Below are 23,541 nucleotides of genomic sequence, written 5' to 3' on the forward strand. Positions count from 1 at the left end.
GATTTTTTTTACCAAAAACATGGAGCAGAATACATTTTGGCCTAAATTTATAACCAACTTTGAGTTTACTATATATTTTTTATAGCTGAAAGTAAAAAATATTGTTTTTCTTCAAAATGTTTGGCTTTTTTTTGTTTATAGCGTGAAAAATAAAAAGCGCACAGGTGATCAAATACCACTGAAAGAAAGCTCTATTTGTGTGAAAAAAAGGACGTAAATTTAGTTTGGGTGCAGCATTGCATGACCGCGCAATTATCAGTTGAATTAGTGCAGCGCCGAGTAGCAAAAAGAGGCGTGGTCATTAAGGGGGGTAAATCCTCAGGAGGTCAAGTGGTTAATTTACCAGAGTGATTTCCTATGACAGGGGTAGGCAACCTGAGAGCCGCAGGACTACAAGTTCCATCATGCCTCTGCAAGTCATAGCTGTAACTGTCAGTTTTGTCATCTTTGCAATGCCTCATGGGAAATGTAGTTCCACAACAGCTAGAGAGCCACAGGTTGCCTACCCCTGTCCTATGATCATCAGTTCCATCTAGTGGCCATGATCTGGTATTTTTCCTGAAATGCCTCCATCAGTAAAAGTAGCACAATACACAATTATGGCCACTAGATGGAGCCAATGATCCTATGAAATAAAATATGGCAAAAACTCATCACAGCTGGGCGCATGCTGATTACATTTGTTCAACTTTTTTTTTTTAAATAGACCTCTAAATGTTTGAGAAATCTTCCACCACAAAATGTACAATGAAAGGTAATTACTTCATTTTTATTGTTCTCCTGCAATCAATCGCTAACCCGGTCCCACACTTCATCCATGTCTTTGGTGACCTCTGATCTCATGGACTGTTTCTTCCATGATGAAGATCAGCCATGAAGTATATCTGAGGTGTATATCAGGGTGTGCTTCTTCCCCACATGAGAGCTGGGATGTCCAGCAACATTCCTCTAGAAGACATTTCCCGCACTCAAGGCACTAATACACCTTCAGGGTTCTGTGGGCCTCCTGATGTACAGGAAGACAGGACTTCAGTGAGGAACATTTCCCTCACTCAGGACAGGAAAGTGGCTTCTCCTCCGCGTGCAATCTCTGATGTCTGTAAAGACTGGACATCTGTGAAAAACATTTCCCGCACTCAGGACAGGAATAAGGCTTCTCCCCAGTGTGCAACCTCTGATGTCGATAAAGACCGGACTTTTGTGAAAAAAATTTCCCGCACGCTGGACAGGAATATGACTTCTCTCCTGTGTGCGATCTTTGATGTCTGTAAAGATGGGATTTGCTTGAAAAATATTTACTGCACTCAGGACAGGAATACAGCTTCTCCCCTGTGTGAGATCTCTGATGTCTGTGAAGATTTGACTTTTGTGAAAATATTTTCCCGCACTCAGGACAGGAATGCTGCTTCTTCCCCGTGTGAGATCTCTGATGTGTGTAAAAACTGGACTTGTCTGAAAAACATTTCCCGCACTCAGGACAGGAATATTGTGTCTCACTCATGTGCAATCTCTGATGTGTAACAAGTTGTGATTTTAGTAGAAAATATTTCCCGCACTCAGGACAGGGATACGGCTTCTCCCCCGTGTGAGATTTCTGATGTATGGAAAGATTAGACTTCTGTGAAAAACATTTCCCGCACTCAGGACAGGAATACGGCTTCTCTCCTGTGTGAGATCTTTTATGCACATTAAGTTTGGATATATAACGGAAACTCTTCCCGCACTCAGTACAGAAGAAGCTCTTCCCTGTTGGAAGGCCGGCCCGGTCCCACACAGTCTGAGGTTCCTCAGGATACGAGGAATCCGATGGTCCATCTACACTGGGTGGTGCCGGATGGACATTGGAGGGAGCCGGGTTTTCTCCTGGACTATACTGTGTGATGTCCTCATCTTCTACTTTCCAGTCTGGAGACAAAGTGAGACAATCCTCGGAGGTTTTCCTCATCTCCCGGCCATGGACTAAAATACAAAGACAAAGAGGATTACTAGACAGGAGCTGATTGGTTCCCCCAACCAGGACTCTGCCCACATCAGGCAGGATGGGGAACACAGCTCAGAAAAGTGACCAGGGGATTACAGGCTGATATCACCCAGTCCCCGCCCTACTCTGGACCAATCAGTGAGCAGTATGGGTGGAGGAATGGATTTAGTGTTCATGACCCACCTGTGCTGATCTCTGTAGGAGTGTCCTCCTCTATAAATGTCCCCGTTATTCCATCCTCCTCCATAGACTGCTGATCATCCCTCACATACGCCTCTTCTTCTTCTGCTTTCACCTCAACTTTTATATCTATCAGATCTTCACCCTAAACCAAGAGAATGAGAGAAAATATCATCTATAAAATATAAGCTTACATAAAAAATCCACACATTGTCTCTACAAGTCCATGTTCTAGATGCTCCATCCCACCAACCTTGTAATGATGAGGGATGGTGTGACCTTCCTGTGTGGAATCCCAGGAATACAGAGGACGGGGACATCTCTCTGGTGGGTTCCTGGTATTAGGTGGCTCCATCATATCCTTGTGTCCTTCTGAAAACTCCTCCATCACTCCATACTCCTCATCCTCCTCTTTATACTCTTCTTTAACATCAATATTCTCATCCCCGAGGATTCCACTCTGAAAGATATAATAAAACATTCATTGTAACAAACATGCTGTGTATAAATCACAACTACCAATAATTGTCATCATCTACCTGATGATGGTGAGGGATGGTGTGACCTTCCTGTGTGGAATCCCAGGAATACAGAGGACGGGGACATCTCTCTGGTGGGTTCCTGTAGCTGGATGACTCCACCATGGTGTCCTGGTACAGATCTTTGTGTTCTTTAGTGATATCTGGCTCCTCCATCACCCACTCTTCATCATTTTCCTCTTTTATCTCTTCTTTAACCTCAACTTTAGGATCTCTCAGGTTTCCACTCTGAATATATAATAAAATGCCATCAATGGTAACAATGCAGATAATGTACGGATCCTAATGATACTATCAGTGATTGTTCCTCATCTACCTGATGATGGTGAGGGATGGTGTGACCTTCCTGTGTGGAATCCCGGGAATACAGAGGACGGGGACATCTCTCTGGTGGGTTCCCATGACTGGATCCATCTACCTGATGATGGTGAGGGATGGTGTGACCTTCCTGTGTGGAATCCCGGGAATACAGAGGACGGGGACATCTCTCTGGTGGGTTCCCATGACTGGATCCATCTACCTGATGATGGTGAGGGGTGGTGTGACCTTCCTGTGTGGAATCCCGGGAATACAGAGGACGGGGACATCTCTCTGGTGGGTTCCCATGACTGGATCCATCTACCTGATGATGGTGAGGGATGGTGTGACCTTCCTGTGTGGAATCCCGGGAATACAGAGGACGGGGACATCTCTCTGGTGGGTTCCCATGACTGGATCCATCTACCTGATGATGGTGAGGGGTGGTGTGACCTTCCTGTGTGGAATCCCGGGAATACAGAGGACGGGGACATCTCTCTGGTGGGTTCCCATGACTGGATCCATCTGTAGGAAACACACACACTGACTGAATCCATTGTTTCTATGTGTTTATCAGATGATGGGGGATCTAGGTGGATCCTCCGTACTGCTCTCTCCTTTACAATAAAGTCTCCTCTTACCCGGTGATGTGAGGGGCGGCTGATTGTCCATCATGACGTCCTTGTAGAGATCCTTGTGTCCTTCTAAATACTCCCACTCCTCCATGGAGAAATAGACAGTGACATCCTGACACCTTATAGGAACCTGACACACACAATGATACAGTCACCATCCAGACACATCCCTTGTCTGTTACTGGAGAATGTCCCAGAATTCCCGGCACCGCTCACCTCTCCTGTCAGCAGCTCAGTGATCTCTCTGGTGACTTCTAGAATCTTCTTCTTCTTTCTCTCTTCTATCAGGGAGGGAGGTGGAGGCAATGTGATGTCATATGATCTCCAGACTTCACAGGAGGAAAACTCTACATCTGAACACAAATAGTAAAATCAAATGATATTCCCAGAATCCTCCTCACCTCTCCATTCAGGTCTCCATTTTATTAAAGCCCCACTTCAGGCTGAGGTATAATTCCCCCCACAGGACCCCCACACTACGCAGGTAAAAGTTTATTCTGACTGTTGAGAATGCCAAGGGACCCCCACATCCTAAGAGCATCAGAAAAAAAAGCCAGACGAAGGGACATTGGGAGAAGGAGCTGTGAGGTCAGTGTGATGTCATAGGATTCTCTGACTCTGGATGGAGGGACATTGGGAGAAGGAGCTGTGAGGTCAGTGTGATGTCATAGGATTCTCTGGTTCTGGATGGAGGGACATTGGGGGAGGAGCTGTGAGGTCAGTGTGATGTCATAGGATTATCTGACTCTGGTTGGAGGGACATTGGCAGGAGGAGCTGTGAGGTCAGTGTGATGTCATAGGATTATCTGACTCTGGTTGGAGGGACATTGGGAGGAGGAGCTGTGAGGTCAGTGTGATGTCATATGACATATAGACTCTGGATGGAGGGACATTTGGATGGGGAGATTTGAGGGGTCCTCTATATGAGGCTCCCATGAAAACCAAATCCTTGTTCCTGGGTGCGTCCTACCTCTCCTAAACTGAAGAGTGAACTTTGACCTTTACCATCCAGAAATCTGTCCGGAATCTGTGGAAGTAAGCTGTCATGTGATCAGGTGACGTGCGGAGGAATGTATTGTAAATAGAAGACAATTGTCTCCAGAGCTCCTAATGGTGGGGATGGATTTGGCGGCGTGCTGGTGCCAAGTTTCCACCCCCCAGTGGCCACTCCCCCAGCAGCTGCAGCCAATAGCTTCAGTGCTGATCTGTGTATTCTGAGAGCGGAGGAGTCCCCCCATTATCACAATACAAGAGTGCAGCGGGGAGGATTCCCCCATCCACCTCCAATGTGTGGATGGGGGAATTGGTTCAGTTCTGCTGGCTGAACGATAAAACTGAACCATGTAGGCCAGCTTTGGGAGCAAATATATTATCATCAACTCCTCCCCCTGAAGGGGTTAATCTGAGTTTTCACACTATATATGTGTGTATCAGCATCTGCCCAACCTTTACTTATCATTTCATTCCCCCCACATACAATGTCTGGAACCGGCATTTCATGACATCAATACCCCCCCTTGTGGTACAGATGTGAAATTCTCTCATTTGAATATATGTGGTTAATATGGGTTCCCACACTATATATGTGTGTATCATCATCTGCTGGAGATGACTATGGAGGAAGAGGACGGACGTGACTATGGAGGAAGAGGACGGACGTGACTATGGAGGAAGAGGACGGACATGACTATGGGGGAAGAGGACGGACGTGACTATGGAGGAAGAGGACGGACGTGACTATGGAGGAAGAGGACGGACAGGACTATGGAGGAAGAGGACGGACTTGATTATGAAGGAAGAGGACGGACATGACTATGGAGGAAGAGGACGGACAGGACGGGGGGTTACTGGGTGTAAATAGAACATAACATCTTATTACCTCCTCTGCTGCCACTTCCACCAACGTCTCCTCTCTACTTCCTGTCTGTACCTGACATCACTTCCTGTCTGTACCTGACATCACTTCCTGTATCCCATAGAGACTTCCTGTCTGGGTAGAAGTGAGATCCCCACCTTGTGGAGATCAGAGGAACTGCAGCCCCGAGAAGCGTCTGGTAGTGTGACCCCGGCCTTGTGCTGGGTGTGTATGGACTGTAGATCCTTATAGAGGGGTCACCTCCACTCCCACCAAGGGGGACAGAAATATATGACTGCTCGGGGGAGGGGTTTTGGCCCCTCTGATTTTGCAGTAAAATGTAATTGCAGATTTTGTCATGTCACAAATCTGTTATATGGATACAAGGAACCTCAGTTGAGAAATGGCCCCGATCCTCATATTACATCAGATTTTTCCTTTCAGTGGGCATCAGACTTCATGATTGACATTGATGTACAGCATAGGACATTTTTGATCATTCTTTTTCTTTAAAATTTATGTTTTTGTGAGTGAATAGAAGTATAGAGGAAGAGACCCTTGCCCTTGTCCCCCCTCGCAAGTTCTCCCCATGTTGAGGGCATGTCACCTGGTATGGTCCAAGTGGGAGGACTTACACCCCCCCTCCCCTTTCCTAGCCTGGCCAGCATGCTCAGATAAGGGTCTGGTATGGAATGTTGGCAGAACCTTCTGGAACATAGCTCAGATAGTCTCTGTAAGGTGACCATAGACATGGAGGACACCAGCAATGGTTGGGATGTAACATCCCCTGTAAAGGTGGCATGATATGACAGATATTCCTGGAATTCAATGTTCAGTATTACAGATACAGTGTTCTCTTCATCTAGTGGTCAGTAGAAGACAAATGTTCACAACTCATAAATCTGAATAGTTGGCTCTGGGGTGTGAAGATTGGAGGAATGAACACCTAGATGGCAATAATGATCTGACATCCCTGTAGACATAGATACGGATGAATGATCCGTCACCTCGCTGAGCCTCAAAGGAAATATTTTGATGTGTTGACTATGACCTCAGTGGGGAGAAGAGATTTGTGCACATTGGGCTCCCCACTGGCTGAAAAGGATTGTCCTTCTTATATAAAATGGTATTTGCCGGGAGTACAGAATCCCATAGGGGCCCCCAACATGGTTCTATGGGGTCTGCTCATGACAGCCATGCTGTGAATGAATATGTTGTGATCAGACTGAAGCAATGGTGTTGGAAATCACATCACCAACCCAGACACCAGAAACGGTGAGTCCATGTAGCCCATGGCACCTTCAGAAGACAGAACCAACCCCAGGGCTGAGGAGGGAACACCCCCCAGAGGTGATTGGATAGGGTTAGAGCCCCCATACTTATCTCTATAAATTAGGAAGCATGAGATATGGACTTGGTCTCCTGTGTTCTCATCTGTGACTATACCGTCTACAAGAAGATGAAGAGTCACACTCCGTAATCAGCCCATTCTTCATATTTTATTCTGTGTGTCACCCCAATGGGCTCGTTCACAAGGATAGAGTGGCCCCAACCCTACTCTATGTGAGCGAGCCCATATGGGTGAAACATATTTCAGGAGGTAGAGATTATGTGTATGGAGTTATTTCATCATCAACAGAATGAAATATCAAGATGGAGATAATTACAGAGTGCAGCTCTTCATCTTTCTGTTCCTATTCATGATTTCATGTTGGAGAGAAGACGGGCTACAAGTGCTATCACCTGGATGGTCCGTGGTCAATAGGAGGTGCAGGCTGGAGTGGTGCCGTGGATTTGGGTTCCTATTATACGGTCTACACTCATCATCTGTGATCTAGGAATCCCTCATACAATGTCTTCGGATGGAAACAGATGTATAGATATATATTTATTTATGACTATAGTGTAGAGTAAGCTTTATGGATGAGAATCCTTCATGTGACAAGTCACCTCCAGGTCCAACTATGGCCCCCGGTGTAGGAAATATGTTAATAGTTTTTTGTTATTCTTAAGAAAGATGGAAGCCATGGGACATTGCTGCTGAGTTATGGAGGATTTAATAGGCTGATTGCCATCATATGGATCAGATTGGATAAACCAGGTCTGTAACTTCCCCACAAAGGATAGTTAAAGGGTAAATGTTACAATAAAAAATTCAAAAAGCTGAACTCATAGCTCAAGGCCATGTTCAGAGAGACATTTCTCTAGGCTGCAGTTCCTCTGAGCTCCACAAGGTGATGTTCTCGCTTATACACAAACAGGAAGACTGTATGGTAGACAGGAAGTGATGTCAGGTAGACAGGAAGTGATGTCAGGTACAGACAGGAAGTTCCATGTGGTAGGAAGCAGAGAGGAGACATTGGTAGAAGTGGCAGCAGAGGAGGTAATAAAATGTTATTTTCTATTTACATCCAGTAACCCCCGTCACGTCCGTCCTCTTCCTCCATAGTCACGTCCGTCCTCTTCCCCCATAGTCACGTCCGTCCTCTTCCGCCATAGTCACGTCCGTCCTCTTCCTCCATAGTCACGTCCGTCCTCTTCCGCCATAGTCACGTCCGTCCTCTTCCGCCATAGTCACGTCCGTCCTCTTCCGCCATAGTCACGTCCGTCCTCTTCCCCCATAGTCACGTCCGTCCTCTTCCCCCATAGTCACGTCCGTCCTCTTCCTCCATAGTCACGTCCGTCCTCTTCCGCCATAGTCACGTCCGTCCTCTTCCGCCATAGTCACGTCCGTCCTCTTCCTCCATAGTCACGTCCGTCCTCTTCCTCCATAGTCACGTCCGTCCTCTTCCTCCATAGTCACGTCCGTCCTCTTCCTCCATAGTCACGTCCGTCCTCTTCCTCCATAGTCACGTCCGTCCTCTTCCTCCATAGTCACGTCCGTCCTCTTCCTCCATAGTCACGTCCGTCCTCTTCCGCCATAGTCACGTCCGTCCTCTTCCGCCATAGTCACGTCCGTCCTCTTCCTCCATAGTCACGTCCGTCCTCTTCCTCCATAGTCACGTCCGTCCTCTTCCGCCATAGTCACGTCCGTCCTCTTCCGCCATAGTCACGTCCGTCCTCTTCCTCCATAGTCACGTCCGTCCTCTTCCTCCATAGTCACGTCCGTCCTCTTCCGCCGTAGTCACGTCCGTCCTCTTCCGCCATAGTCACGTCCGTCCTCTTCCGCCGTAGTCACGTCCGTCCTCTTCCTCCATAGTCACGTCCGTCCTCTTCCTCCATAGTCACTGGGAGTTGTCATCCATGGTGAGTAGTCTCTGGAAATAGACCGTGTTGGTGGTCAGCATGTGTTTTCTCAGTGGACATCGTTCATTATTAATGATGTAGATCTGCATTGTTGGATGAGTGACGAGGGATTACTTTGGGGGAATCTTTGTTTATTAATAAAGGACGAGTCATGTGATGCGGGTGACGTCTTTATTTACTATTTACATTATTTCTTTATGATTGAGTAATGGTTACACATTCATGTGGGGGAGGTAGCTGAGATCCATCTTATTTGAAGGGGGATTCCAGATTCCAATATGTCCCCCACCAAGAGACCCCCAGCCAGGGTTGTGGGGAAGAGGTCCTTTACAAGATACGCTCCCCATACTGAGGGCACATGGCCTGGCATGGTTTAGGGGAGGGGCTGCGTGATCTGGGGGGACCCCAGGCCTTCTTTATTGTGTGGGCTTCCCCCATTTATATCTATACCAGACTCCCATCCAGGATAAGGGTCTGCTATGTAATTTAGAGACAACCCCACACAATGTAATGTTTTTAGTTTCAGTTTCCTATTACCATGTATAGCAGATCCTCATCTTGGACAAGGGTCCGGTATGGATACAAGAATCCCAGATCGCTCTGTTTACAAACCAGACTGAACCGGGTACATTTGTCTCCTCAATACCTTTCACTATCACCAGCTCCAATGTACTGACATCATGGCTGCTCTCAGACCCCCCACCAGGTATAGGGACCCCCTGTGATGTCTGCAGCTTCTGACTCTGTATTTAGCCTGTTGTTGCTTCATACAAATATACTGTATATGTATATATCACCCCAAACAATATATATCAATGTAAACACGCAATATCATCAGCATCACGTGACAAATCAAAAGTGTCCTAAATTATGTAAAAAGCTTTCAATATTTATTTTTATTATTTTTCAGGTACTTATATAGCGCCATCAATTTACACAGCACTTTACATATATATATATGTATATAAATGATGTATATAAAATATGTATGTTTATACAGAGATATGCAGATCCCCTGCAGCCTATTAGCACCAATTTCCCTTTCTATGGGTGCTAATAGGCTGCAGGAGATCCGCTGACACATAGAGAGGGAAATGGGTGCTAATAGGCTGCAGGAGATCCGCTGAGACATAGAGAGGGAAATGGGTGCTAATAAGCTGCAGGAGATCCGCTCAGACATAGAGAGGGAAATGAGAGCTAATAGGCTGCAGGAGACCTGCTGAGACATAGAGACGGAAATGGGAGCTAATAGGCTGCAGGACATCTGCTGAGACATAGAGAGGGAAATGGGTTCTAATAGGCTGCAGGAGATCCACTGAGGCATAGAGAGCGAAATGGGTTCTAATAGGCTGCAAGAGATCCGCTGAGACATAGAGAGGGAAATGGGAGCTAATAGGCTGCAGGGGATCCGCTGAGACATAGAGAGGGAAATGGGTGCTAATAGGCGCAGGAGATCCGCTGAGACATAGAAAGGAAAATGGGCGCTAATAGGCTGCAGGAGATCCGCTGAGACATAGAAAGGGAAATGGGAGCTAATAGGCTGCAAGAGATCCGCTGAGACATAGAGAGCGAAATGGGCGCTAATAGGCTGCAGGGGATCCGCTGAGACAGAAAGGTAAATGGGTGCTAATAGGTTGCAGGAGATCTGCTGAGACGTAGAGAGGGAAATGGGAGCTAATAAGCTGCAGGAGATCCACTGAGACATAGAGAGGGAAATGGGTGTTAATAGGCTGCAGGAGATCTGCTGAGACATAGAGAGCGAATTGGGCGCTAATAGGCTGCAGGAGATCCGCTGAGACATAGAAAGGGAAATGGGCGCTAATAGGCTGCAGGGGATCCGCTGAGACATAGAGAGCGAAATGAGTGCTAATAGGCTGCAGGAGATCCGCTGAGACAGAAAGGGAAATGGGCGCTAATAGGCTGCAGGAGATTTGCTGAGACATAGAGCGCAAAATGGGTTCTAATAGGCTGCAGGAGATCCGCTGAGACATAGAGAGCGAATTGGGCGCTAATAGGCTGCAGGAGATCCGCTGAGACATAGAAAGGGAAATGGGCGCTAATAGGCTGCAGGGGATCCGCTGAGACATAGAGAGCGAAATGGGTGTTAATAGGCTGCAGGAGATCCGCTGAGACAGAAAGGGAAATGGGCGCTAATAGGCTGCAGGAGATCTGCTGAGACGTAGAGAGGGAAATGGGCGCTAATAGACTGCGGGAGATCCGCTGAGACATAGAGAGGGAAATGGGTGTTAATAGGCTGCAGGAGATCCGCTGAGACATAGAGAGCGAAATGGGTGTTAATAGGCTGCAGGAGATCCGCTGAGGCATAGAAATGGAAATGGGTGCTAATAGGCTGCAGGAGATCTGCTGAGACATAGAGAGGGAAATGGGAGCTAATAGGCTGCAGGAGATCTGCTGAGACATAGAGAGGGAAATGGGAGCTAATAGGCTGCAGGAGATCCGCTGAGATGTAGAAAGGGAAATGGGTGCTAATAGGCTGCAGGGGATCTGCTGAGACATAGAGAGGGAAATGGGTGCTAATAGGCTGCAGGAGATTTGCTGAGACATAGAGAGGGAAATGGGTGCTAATAGGCTGCAGGAGATCTGCTGAGACGTAGAGAGGGAAATGGGAGCTAATAGGCTGCAGGAGATCCGCTGAGACATAGAGAGGGAAATGGGCGCTAATAGGCTGCAGGAGATCCGCTGAGACATAGAGAGGGAAATGGGAGCTAATAGGCTGCAGGAGATCTGCTGAGACATAGAGAGGGAAATGGGCGCTAATAGGCTGCAGGAGATCCACTGAGACATAGAGAGCGAAATGGGCGCTAATAGGCTGCAGGAGATCTGCTGAGTCATAGAGAGCGAATTGGGCGCTAATAGGCTGCAGGAGATCCGCTGAGACATAGAAAGGGAAATGGGCGCTAATAGGCTGCAGGGGATCTGCTGAGACATAGAGAGGGAAATGGGTGCTAATAGGCTGCAAGAGATCTGCTGAGACATAGAGAGGGAAATGGGCGCTAATAGGTTGCAGGAGATCTGCTGAGACATAGAGAGCGAATTGGGCGCTAATAGGCTGCAGGAGATCCGCTGAGACATAGAAATGGAAATAGGAGCTAATAGGCTGCAGGGGATCTGCTGAGACATAGAGAGCGAAATGAGTGCTAATAGGCTGCAGGAGATCCGCTGAGACATAGAGAGGGAAATGGGCGCTAATAGGCTGCAGGGGATCCGCTGAGACATAGAGAGCGAAATGGGTGTTAATAGGCTGCAGGAGATCCGCTGAGACAGAAAGGGAAATGGGCGCTAATAGGCTGCAGGAGATCTGCTGAGACGTAGAGAGGGAAATGGGCGCTAATAGGCTGCGGGAGATCCGCTGAGACGTAGAAAGGGAAATGGGAGCTAATAGACTGCGGGAGATCCGCTGAGACATAGAGAGGGAAATGGGTGTTAATAGGCTGCAGGAGATCCGCTGAGGCATAGAAATGGAAATGGGTGCTAATAGGCTGCAGGAGATCTGCTGAGACATAGAGAGGGAAATGGGAGCTAATAGGCTGCAGGAGATCTGCTGAGACATAGAGAGGGAAATGGGAGCTAATAGGCTGCAGGAGATCCGCTGAGATGTAGAAAGGGAAATGGGTGCTAATAGGCTGCAGGGGATCTGCTGAGACGTAGAGAGGGAAATGGGCGCTAATAGGCTGCAGGAGATCTGCTGAGACATAGAGAGGGAAATGGGCGCTAATAGGCTGCAGGAGATCCACTGAGACATAGAGAGCGAAATGGGCGCTAATAGGCTGCAGGAGATCTGCTGAGTCATAGAGAGCGAATTGGGCGCTAATAGGCTGCAGGAGATCCGCTGAGACATAGAAATGGAAATAGGAGCTAATAGGCTGCAGGGGATCTGCTGAGACATAGAGAGCGAAATGAGTGCTAATAGGCTGCAGGAGATCCGCTGAGACATAGAGAGGGAAATGGGAGCTAATAGGCTGCAGGAGATCCGCTGAGACATAGAGAGGGAAATGGGAGCTAATAGGCTGCAGGGGATCTGCTGAGACATAGAGAGGGAAATGGGTGCTAATAGGCTGCAAGAGATCTGCTGAGACATAGAGAGGGAAATGGGCGCTAATAGGTTGCAGGAGATCTGCTGAGACATAGAGAGCGAATTGGGCGCTAATAGGCTGCAGGAGATCCGCTGAGACATAGAAATGGAAATAGGAGCTAATAGGTTGCAGGAGATCTGCTGAGACATAGAGAGCGAAATGAGTGCTAATAGGCTGCAGGAGATCCGCTGAGACATAGAGAGGGAAATGGGAGCTAATAGGCTGCAGGAGATCCGCTGAGACATAGAGAGGGAAATGGGAGCTAATAGGCTGCAGGGGATCTGCTGAGACATAGAGAGCAAAATGGGTGCTAATAGGCTGCAGGAGATCCGCTGAGACATAGAGAGGGAAATGGGCGCTAATAGGCTGCAGGAGATCTGCTGAGACATAGAGAGCGAAATGAGTGCTAATAGGCTGCAGGGGATCCGCTGAGACATAGAGAGCGAAATGAGTGCTAATAGGCTGCAGGAGATCTGCTGAGACGTAGAGAGGGAAATGGGCGCTAATAGGCTGCAGGAGATCCGCTCAGACATAGAAATGGAAATAGGAGCTAATAGGCTGCAGGAGATCTGCTGAGACATAGAGAGGGAAATGGGCGCTAATAGGCTGCAGGAGATCCGCTGAGACATAGAGAGGGAAATGGGTGCTAATAGGCTGCGGGAGATCTGCTGAGACATAGAGAGGGAAATGAGTTCTAATAGGCTGCAGGAGATTTGCTGAGACATAGAGAGGGAAATGGGAGCTAATAGGCTGCAGGAGATCCGCTGAGATGTAGAAAGGGAAATGGGCGCTAATAGGCTGCAGGAGATCTGCTGAGACATAGAGAGGGAAATGGGCGCTAATAGGCTGCAGGAGATCTGCTGAGACATAGAGAGCAAAATGGGTGTTAATAGGCTGCAGGAGATCCGCTGAGACATAGAGAGCGAAATGGGCGCTAATAGGTTGCAGGAGATCTGCTGAGACAGAAAGGGAAATGGGCGCTAATAGGCTGCAGGAGATCCGCTGAGACGTAGAAAGGGAAATGGGAGCTAATAGGCTGCGGGAGATCCGCTGAGACATAGAGAGGGAAATGGGTGTTAATAGGCTGCAGGAGATCCGCTGAGACATAGAGAGCGAAATGGGTGTTAATAGGCTGCAGGAGATCTGCTGAGACATAGAGAGCGAAATGGGTGTTAATAGGCTGCAGGAGATCCGCTGAGACATAGAGAGCGAAATGGGCGCTAATAGGTTGCAGGAGATCTGCTGAGACATAGAGAGGGAAATGGTTCTAATAGGCTGCAGGTGATCCGCTGAGACATAGAAATGGAAATAGGAGCTAATAGGCTGCAAGAGATCCGCTGAGACATAGAGAGGGAAATGGGCGCTAATAGGCTGCAGGAGATCCGCTGAGACAGAGAGCGAAATGGGTGCTAATAGGCTGCAGGAGATCCGCTGAGACATAGAAATGGAAATAGGAGCTAATAGGCTGCAGGGGATCTGCTGAGACATAGAGAGCGAAATGGGAGCTAATAGGCTGCAGGAGATCCGCTGAGACATAGAGAGGGAAATGGGAGCTAATAGGCTGCAGGAGATCTGCTGAGACATAGAGAGCGAAATGGGTGCTAATAGGCTGCAGGAGATCTGCTGAGACATAGAGAGGGAAATGGGTGCTAATAGGCTGCAGGTGATCCGCTGAGACATAGAGAGGGAAATGGTTCTAATAGGCTGCAGGTGATCCGCTGAGACATAGAAATGGAAATAGGAGCTAATAGGCTGCAAGAGATCCGCTGAGACATAGAGAGGGAAATGGGCGCTAATAGGCTGCAGGTGATCCGCTGAGACAGAGAGCGAAATGGGCGCTAATAGGCTGCAGGAGATCTGCTGAGACATAGAGAGGGAAATGGGTGCTAATAGGCTGCAGGAGATCTGCTGAGACATAGAGAGGGAAATGGGCGCTAATAGGTTGCAGGAGATCTGCTGAGACATAGAGAGGGAAATGGTTCTAATAGGCTGCAGGTGATCTGCTGAGACATAGAGAGGGAAATGGGAGCTAATAGGCTGCAAGAGATCTGCTGAGACATAGAGAGCGAATTGGGCGCTAATAGGCTGCGGGAGATCTGCTGAGACATAGAGAGGGAAATGAGTTCTAATAGGCTGCAGGAGATCCGCTGAGACATAGAAATGGAAATAGGAGCTAATAGGCTGCAGGGGATCTGCTGAGACATAGAAATGGAAATAGGAGCTAATAGGCTGCAGGGGATCTGCTGAGACATAGAGAGGGAAATGGGCGCTAATAGGCTGCAGGAGATCCGCTGAGACAGAGAGAGGGAAATGGGCGCTAATAGGCTGCGGGAGATCCGCTGAGACATAGAGAGGGAAATGGTTCTAATAGGCTGCAGGAGATCCGCTGAGACATAGAGAGCGAAATGGGCGCTAATAGGCTGCAGGTGATCCGCTGAGACATAGAAATGGAAATAGGAGCTAATAGGCTGCAGGGGATCTGCTGAGACATAGAGAGGGAAATGGGCGCTAATAGGCTGCGGGAGATCCGCTGAGACATAGAGAGGGAAATGGTTCTAATAGGCTGCAGGAGATCCGCTGAGACATAGAGAGCGAAATGGGCGCTAATAGGCTGCAGGAGATCCGCTGAGACATAGAAATGGAAATAGGAGCTAATAGGCTGCAGGAGATCCGCTGAGACATAGAAATGGAAATAGGAGCTAATAGGCTGCAGGGGATCTGCTGAGACATAGAGAGCGAAATGGGAGCTAATAGGCTGCAGGTGATCCGCTGAGACATAGAAATGGAAATAGGAGCTAATAGGCTGCAGGAGATCCGCTGAGACATAGAAATGGAAATAGGAGCTAATAGGCTGCAGGAGATCCGCTGAGACATAGAGAGGGAAATGAGTGCTAATAGGCTGCAGGTGATCCGCTGAGACATAGAAATGGAAATAGGAGCTAATAGGCTGCAGGAGATCCGCTGAGACATAGAAATGGAAATAGGAGCTAATAGGCTGCAGGGGATCTGCTGAGACATAGAGAGCGAAATGGGAGCTAATAGGCTGCAGGAGATCTGCTGAGACATAGAGAGGGAAATGGGAGCTAATAGGCTGCAGGAGATCTGCTGAGACATAGAGAGGGAAATGGGAGCTAATAGGCTGCAGGAGATCCGCTGAGACATAGAGAGGGAAATGAGTGCTAATAGGCTGCGGGAGATCCGCTGAGACATAGAGAGGGAAATGAGTGCTAATAGGCTGCGGGAGATCCGCTGAGACATAGAAATGGAAATAGGAGCTAATAGGCTGCAGGAGATCCGCTGAGACATAGAGAGGGAAATGGGCGCTAATAGGCTGCAGGAGATCCGCTGAGACATAGAAATGGAAATAGGAGCTAATAGGCTGCAGGGGATCTGCTGAGACATAGAGAGCAAAATGGGTGCTAATAGGCTGCAGGAGATCCGCTGAGGCATAGAAAAGGAAATGGGCGCTAATAGACTGCAAGAGATCCGCTGAGACATAGAGAGGGAAATGGGCGCTAATAGGCTGCAGGAGATCTGCTGAGACATAGAGAGCGAAATAGAAGCTAATAGGCTGCAGGAGATCTGCTGAGACAGAGAGCGAAATGGGAGCTAATAGGCTGCAGGAGATCTGCTGAGACATAGAGAGCGAAATAGAAGCTAATAGGCTGCAGGAGATCTGCTGAGACATAGAGAGGGAAATGGGTGCTAATAGGCTGCAGGAGATTTGCTGAGACATAGAGAGGGAAATGGGTGCTAATAGGCTGCAGGAGATCCGCTGAGACATAGAGAGCGAAATGGGCGCTAATAGGCTGCAGGAGATCCGCTGAGACATAGAGAGGGAAATGGGTGCTAAAAGGCTGCAGGAGATCTGCTGAGACATAGAGAGCGAAATGGAAGCTAATAGGCTGCAGGGGATCTGCTGAGACATAGAGAGGGAAATGAGTGCTAATAGGCTGCGGGAGATCCGCTGAGACATAGAGAGGGAAATGGTTCTAATAGGCTGCAGGAGATCTGCTGAGACATAGAAATGGAAATAGGAGCTAATAGGCTGCAAGAGATCCGCTGAGACAGAGAGCGAAATGGGCGCTAATAGGCTGCAGGGGATCTGCTGAGACATAGAGAGGGAAATGAGTTCTAATAGGCTGCAGGAGATCTGCTGAGACATAGAGAGCGAAATGGAAGCTAATAGGCTGCAGGAGATCTGCTGAGACACAGAGAGGGAAATGGGCGCTAATAGGCTGCAGGAGATCTGCTGAGACATAGAGAGGGAAATGGGTGCTAATAGGCTGCAAGAGATCTGCTGAGACATAGAGAGCGAAATGGAAGCTAATAGGCTGCAAGAGATCTGCTGAGACATAGAGAGGGAAATGGGCGCTAATAGGCTGCAAGAGATCTGCTGAGATGTAGAAAGGGAAATGGGTGCTAATAGGCTGCAGGAGATCCGCTGAGACATAGAGAGGGAAATGGGCGCTAATAGGCTGCAAGAGATCTGCTGAGACATAGAGAGGGAAATGGGTGCTAATAGGCTGCAAGAGATCTGCTGAGACATAGAGAGGGAAATGGGTGCTAATAGGCTGCAAGAGATCTGCTGAGACATAGAGAGCGAAATGGAAGCTAATAGGCTGCAAGAGATCTGCTGAGACATAGAGAGGGAAATGGGCGCTAATAGGCTGCAAGAGATCTGCTGAGATGTAGAAAGGGAAATGGGTGCTAATAGGCTGCAGGAGATCCGCTGAGACATAGAGAGGGAAATGGGCGCTAATAGGCTGCAAGAGATCTGCTGAGATGTAGAAAGGGAAATGGGTGCTAATAGGCTGCAGGAGATCTGCTGAGACATAGAGAGCGAAATGAGTGCTAATAGGCTGCGGGAGATCCGCTGAGACATAGAGAGGGAAATGGTTCTAATAGGCTGCAGGAGATCCGCTGAGACATAGAGAGGGAAATGGGAGCTAATAGGCTGCAGGAGATCCGCTGAGACATAGAGAGGGAAATGGGAGCTAATAGGCTGCAGGAGATCCGCTGAGACATAGAGAGGGAAATGGTTCTAATAGGCTGCAGGAGATCCGCTGAGACATAGAGAGGGAAATGGGAGCTAATAGGTTGCAGGAGATCCGCTGAGACATAGAGAGGGAAATGGGAGCTAATAGGCTGCAGGAGATCCGCTGAGACATAGAGAGGGAAATGGGAGCTAATAGGCTGCAGGAGATCCGCTGAGACATAGAGAGCGAAATGGGCGCTAATAGGCTGCAGGAGATCTGCTGAGACATAGAGAGCGAATTGGGCGCTAATAGGCTGCAGGAGATCCGCTGAGACATAGAAATGGAAATAGGAGCTAATAGGCTGCAGGTGATCCGCTGAGACATAGAAATGGAAATAGGAGCTAATAGGCTGCAGGGGATCTGCTGAGACATAGAGAGCGAATTGGGCGCTAATAGGCTGCAGGTGATCCGCTGAGACATAGAGAGGGAAATGGGAGCTAATAGGCTGCAGGAGATCTGCTGAGACATAGAGAGGGAAATGGGAGCTAATAGGCTGCAGGAGATCCGCTGAGACATAGAGAGGGAAATGGGAGCTAATAGGCTGCAGGGGATCTGCTGAGACATAGAGAGGGAAATGGGAGCTAATAGGCTGCAGGAGATCCGCTGAGACATAGAGAGGGAAATGGGTGCTAATAGGCTGCAGGAGATTTGCTGAGACATAGAGAGGGAAATGGGTGCTAATAGGCTGCAGGAGATTTGCTGAGACATAGAGAGGGAAATGGGAGCTAATAGGCTGCAGGAGATCCGCTGAGATGTAGAAAGGGAAATGGGTGCTAATAGGCTGCAGGAGATCTGCTGAGACATAGAGAGCGAAATGGGCGCTAATAGGCTGCAGGAGATCTGCTGAGACAGAGAGGGAAATGGGCGCTAATAGGCTGCAGGGGATCTGCTGAGACATAGAGAGGGAAATGAGTGCTAATAGGCTGCGGGAGATCTGCTGAGACATATAAAGGGAAATGGGTGCTAATAGGCTGCAGGAGATCCGCTGAGACATAGAGAGGGAAATGGTTCTAATAGGCTGCAGGAGATCTGCTGAGACATAGAGAGCGAATTGGGCGCTAATAGGCTGCAGGTGATCCGCTGAGACATAGAAATGGAAATAGGAGCTAATAGGCTGCAAGAGATCCGCTGAGACATAGAGAGGGAAATGGGCGCTAATAGGCTGCAGGAGATCCGCTGAGACAGAGAGCGAAATGGGCGCTAATAGGCTGCAGGAGATCCGCTGAGACATAGAAATGGAAATAGGAGCTAATAGGCTGCAGGGGATCTGCTGAGACATAGAGAGCGAAATGGAAGCTAATAGGCTGCAGGAGATCCGCTGAGATGTAGAAAGGGAAATGGGTGCTAATAGGCTGCAGGAGATCCGCTGAGACATAGAGAGGGAAATGGGAGCTAATAGGCTGCAGGAGATCCGCTGAGACATAGAGAGGGAAATGGGAGCTAATAGGCTGCAGGAGATCTGCTGAGACATAGAGAGGGAAATGGGAGCTAATAGGCTGCAGGAGATCCGCTGAGACATAGAGAGGGAAATGGGCGCTAATAGGCTGCAGGAGATCTGCTGAGACATAGAGAGCGAATTGGGCGCTAATAGGCTGCAGGAGATCCGCTGAGACAGAGAGGGAAATGGGAGCTAATAGGCTGTAGGGGATCCACTGAGACATAGAGAGGGAAATGGGTGTTAATAGGCTGCAGGAGATCCGCTGAGGCATAGAAAAGGAAATGGGCGCTAATAGGCTGCAAGAGATCTGCTGAGACATAGAGAGGGAAATGAGTGCTAATAGGCTGCAGGAGATCTGCTGAGACAGAGAGGGAAATGGGTGCTAATAGGTTGCAGGAGATCTGCTGAGACATAGAGAGGGAAATGGGCGCTAATAGGCTGCAGGAGATCTGCTGAGACATAGAGAGGGAAATAGGAGCTAATAGGCTGCAGGAGATCCGGTGAGACATAGAGAGGGAAATGGGCGCTAATAGGCTGCAGGAGATCCGGTGAGACATAGAGAGGGAAATGGGAGCTAATAGGCTGCAGGAGATCCACTGAGACATAGAGAGCAAAATGGGTTCTAATAGGCTGCGGGAGATCTGTTGAGACATAGAGAGGGAACAGGGAGCTAATAGGCTGCAGGAGATCCGCTGAGACATAGAGAGCGAAATGGGAGCTAATAGGCTGCAGGAGATCTGCTGAGACATAGAGAGGGAAATGGGTGCTAATAGGCTGCAGGAGATCTGCTGAGACATAGAGAGCAAAATGGGTTCTAATAGGCTGCAGGAGATCCGCTGAGACAGAGAGCGAAATGGGCGCTAATAGACTGCAAGAGATCCGCTGAGACATAGAAAGGGAAATGGGCGCTAATAGGCTGCAGGAGATCCGCTGAGACATAGAGAGGGAAATGGGAGCTAATAGGCTGCAGGAGATCCGCTGAGATATAGAGAGGGAAATGGGAGCTAATAGGCTGCAGGAGATCCGCTGAGATATAGAGAGGGAAATGGGAGCTAATAAGCTGCAGGAGATCCGCTGAGACAGAGAGGGAAATGGGTGCTAATAGGCTGCAGGAGATCTGCTGAGATAGAGAGCAAAATGGGTGCTAATAGGCTGCGGGAGATCCGCTGAGACATAGAGAGTGAAATGGGAGCTAATAGGCTGCAGGAGATCCGCTGAGACATAGAGAGTGAAATGGGAGCTAATAGGCTGCAGGAGATCTGCTGAGACGTAGAGAGGGAAATGGGAGCTAATAGGCTGCAGGAGATCCGCTGAGACGTAATAAGGGAAATGGGTGCTAATAGGCTGCGGGAGATCCGCTGAGACATAGAAATGGAAATAGGAGCTAATAGGCTGCAGGAGATCCGCTGAGACAGAGAGGGAAATGGGTGCTAAAAGGCTGCAGGAGATCTGCTGAGATAGAGAGCGAAATGGGAGCTAATAGGCTGCAGGAGATCCGCTGAGACATAGAGAGTGAAATGGGAGCTAATAGGCTGCGGGAGATCCGCTGAGACATAGAGAGCAAAATGGAAGCTAATAGGCTGCAGGAGATCTGCTGAGACATAGAGAGGGAAATGGGAGCTAATAGGCTGCGGGAGATCCGCTGAGACATAGAGAGCGAAATGGAAGCTAATAGGCTGCAGGAGATCCGCTGAGACATAGAGAGGGAAATGAGAGCTAATAGGCTGCAGGAGATCCGCTGAGACAGAGAGGGAAATGGGTGCTAAAAGGCTGCAGGAGATCTGCTGAGATAGAGAGCGAAATGGGAGCTAATAGGCTGCAGGAGATCTGCTGTGACATAGAAATGGAAATAGGAGCTAATAGGCTGCAGGAGATCTGCTGAGACATAGAGAGGGAAATGGGAGCTAATAGGCTGCAGGAGATCCGCTGAGACGTAATAAGGGAAATGGGTGCTAATAGGCTGCGGGAGATCCGCTGAGACATAGAAATGGAAATAGGAGCTAATAGGCTGCGGGAGATCCGCTGAGACATAGAGAGCGAAATGGAAGCTAATAGGCTGCGGGAGATCCGCTGAGACATAGAGAGGGAAATGAGAGCTAATAGGCTGCAGGAGATCTGCTGAGACATAGAAAGGGAAATGGGTGCTAATAGGCTGCAGGAGATCCGCTGAGACATAGAGAGGGAAATGGGTGCTAATAGGCTGCAGGAGATCCGCTGAGACAGAGAGGGAAATGGGAGCTAATAGGCTGCAGGAGATCCGCTGAGACATAGAAATGGAAATAGGAGCTAATAGGCTGCGGGAGATCCGCTGAGACATAGAGAGCGAAATGGAAGCTAATAGGCTGCAGGAGATCTGCTGAGACATAGACAGGGAAATGAGAGCTAATAGGCTGCAATAGATCTGCTGAGACATAGAGAGGGAAATGGGAGCTAATAGGCTGCAGGAGATCCGCTGAGACATAGAGAGGGAAATGGGAGCTAATAGGCTGCAGGGGATCTGCTGAGACATAGAAAGGGAAATGGGAGCTAATAGGCTGCAGGGGATCTGCTGAGACATAGAGAGCAAAATGGGTGCTAATAGGCTGAAGGAGATCCGCTGAGGCATAGAAAAGGAAATGGGCGCTAATAGGCTGCAGGGGATCTGCTGAGACAGAGAGCGAAATGGGTGCTAATAGGCGGCAGGAGATCCGCTGAGACATAGAGAGCGAAATGGCTTCTAATAGGCTGCAGGAGATCTGCTGAGACATAGAGAGGGAAATGGGAGCTAATGGGCTGCAAGAGATCCGCTGAGACATAGAGAGGGAAATGGGAGCTAATAGGCTGCAAGAGATCCGCTGAGACATAGAGAGGGAAATGGGTTCTATTAGGCTGCAGGAGATCTGCTGAGACATAGAGAGGGAAATGGGAGCTAATAGGCTGCAGGAGATCCGCTGAGACATAGAAAGGGAAATGGGTGCTAATAGGCTGCGGGAGATCCGCTTAGACATAGAAAGGGAAATGGGTGCTAATAGGCTGCAGGAGATCCGCTGAGACATAGAAAGGGAAATGGTGGTAGTTCCCCTTTTTTATACCACTTTTTTTATGTCACATGATATTAGTGCAATGATTTAGGAATATTTGAGACAATAACACACTGAAGGTAATTTTCGGGCCCCAGACACAATAAATGACCCAATTCATGGATCCCCAACATGTGCAGGTTGAGATTTGTGGTGACAGACTGCAGTCCTCTATATCCTCCATAGGGGGCACTATAGAAGCCTCTCCAGGTCCCTCAGTGTAGAGATAACTGTGGTTAATGGGCTGAGATTTATTATCACTCTGGGGTGTGTGCTGATAGGTGACGTGTAGGATGATCGCTAGTTTGGTTTTTAGGCGTGCCCAGTGTGTGTATTTGTATGTAGCGGGGCTAAAATCATTTTTTTAGGGGATTTTAAATGCTTGGGTGGAGTTTCAATTTTTCAGTTTTACTAAACTCCTCTTCATCTCATTGGAGACAAAATGTCCGATGCGATAATTGTTTGGTGACAGGTTCTGTTTAATGAGACCTCTGGGATTCCTGATATCTTTCCTGTCCTCCAATGAAGCTGATGGACCTCTGATGTCTCCCCTGTCCTCTGATGAAGATGAAGGACCTCTGATGTCTCCCCTGTCCTCTGATGAAGATGAAGGACCTCTGATGTCTCCCCTGTCCTCTGATGAAGATGAAGGACCTCTGATGTCTCCCCTGTCCTCTGAAGATGAAGGACCTCTGATGTCTCCCCTGTCCTCTGATGAAGATGAAGGACCTCTGATGTCTCCCCTGTCCTCTGATGAAGATGAAGGACCTCTGATGTCTCCCCTGTCCTCTGATGAAGATGAAGGACCTCTGATGTCTCCCCTGTCCTCTGATGAAGATGAAGGACCTCTGATGTCTCCCGTCCTCTGAAGATGAAGGACCGCTGATATCTCCCCTATCCTTCAATAAAGCTGATGGACCTCAGATGTCTCTATTCTCCACTGATGGAGCTCATGGAGCTCAGATGCCTCCCCTGTCTTCCAGTTAAGCTGATGGACCTCTGATGTCTCCCCATCCTCCAGTAAAGCTGATTGTCCTCTGTCTCCCGATCCTATGATGAAGCTGATGGACCCCTGATGTCTCCCCTGTCCTCTGATAAAGTTGATGGACCTCTAATGTATCCCTTGTCCTACGATGAAGCTGATGGACTGCAATGTCTCCCCATCATCTGATGAAGCT

The 23,541-nt window shown here is 48.5% G+C and overlaps 2 protein-coding genes across 2 annotated transcripts in view; one reads left to right on the forward strand and one right to left on the reverse strand.

Moving 5' to 3' along the window:
• Positions 1-23,541, forward strand: part of LOC149460784 (uncharacterized) — an 85,328-nt gene that overhangs the window by 31,446 nt on the left and 30,341 nt on the right. The gene's annotated exons all lie outside the window — the stretch shown is intronic.
• LOC149460785 (uncharacterized) lies at positions 2,043-6,781 on the reverse strand. Its single transcript, XM_089679206.1, has 4 exons — positions 6,743-6,781; positions 2,701-2,928; positions 2,415-2,621; positions 2,043-2,306 (listed from the first exon to the last, which is right to left on the reverse strand). Exons 1-4 carry the CDS (start codon positions 6,779-6,781, stop codon positions 2,154-2,156), a joined length of 627 nt encoding a protein of 208 aa, XP_089535332.1. The 3' UTR covers positions 2,043-2,153.

This window comes from Staurois parvus, unplaced genomic scaffold (genome assembly GCF_062004578.1).
Source record: "Staurois parvus isolate SC_StPar_1 unplaced genomic scaffold, SC_StPar_1.0 ptg000221l, whole genome shotgun sequence".
In the NCBI taxonomy this organism is placed as follows: domain Eukaryota; kingdom Metazoa; phylum Chordata; class Amphibia; order Anura; family Ranidae; genus Staurois; species Staurois parvus.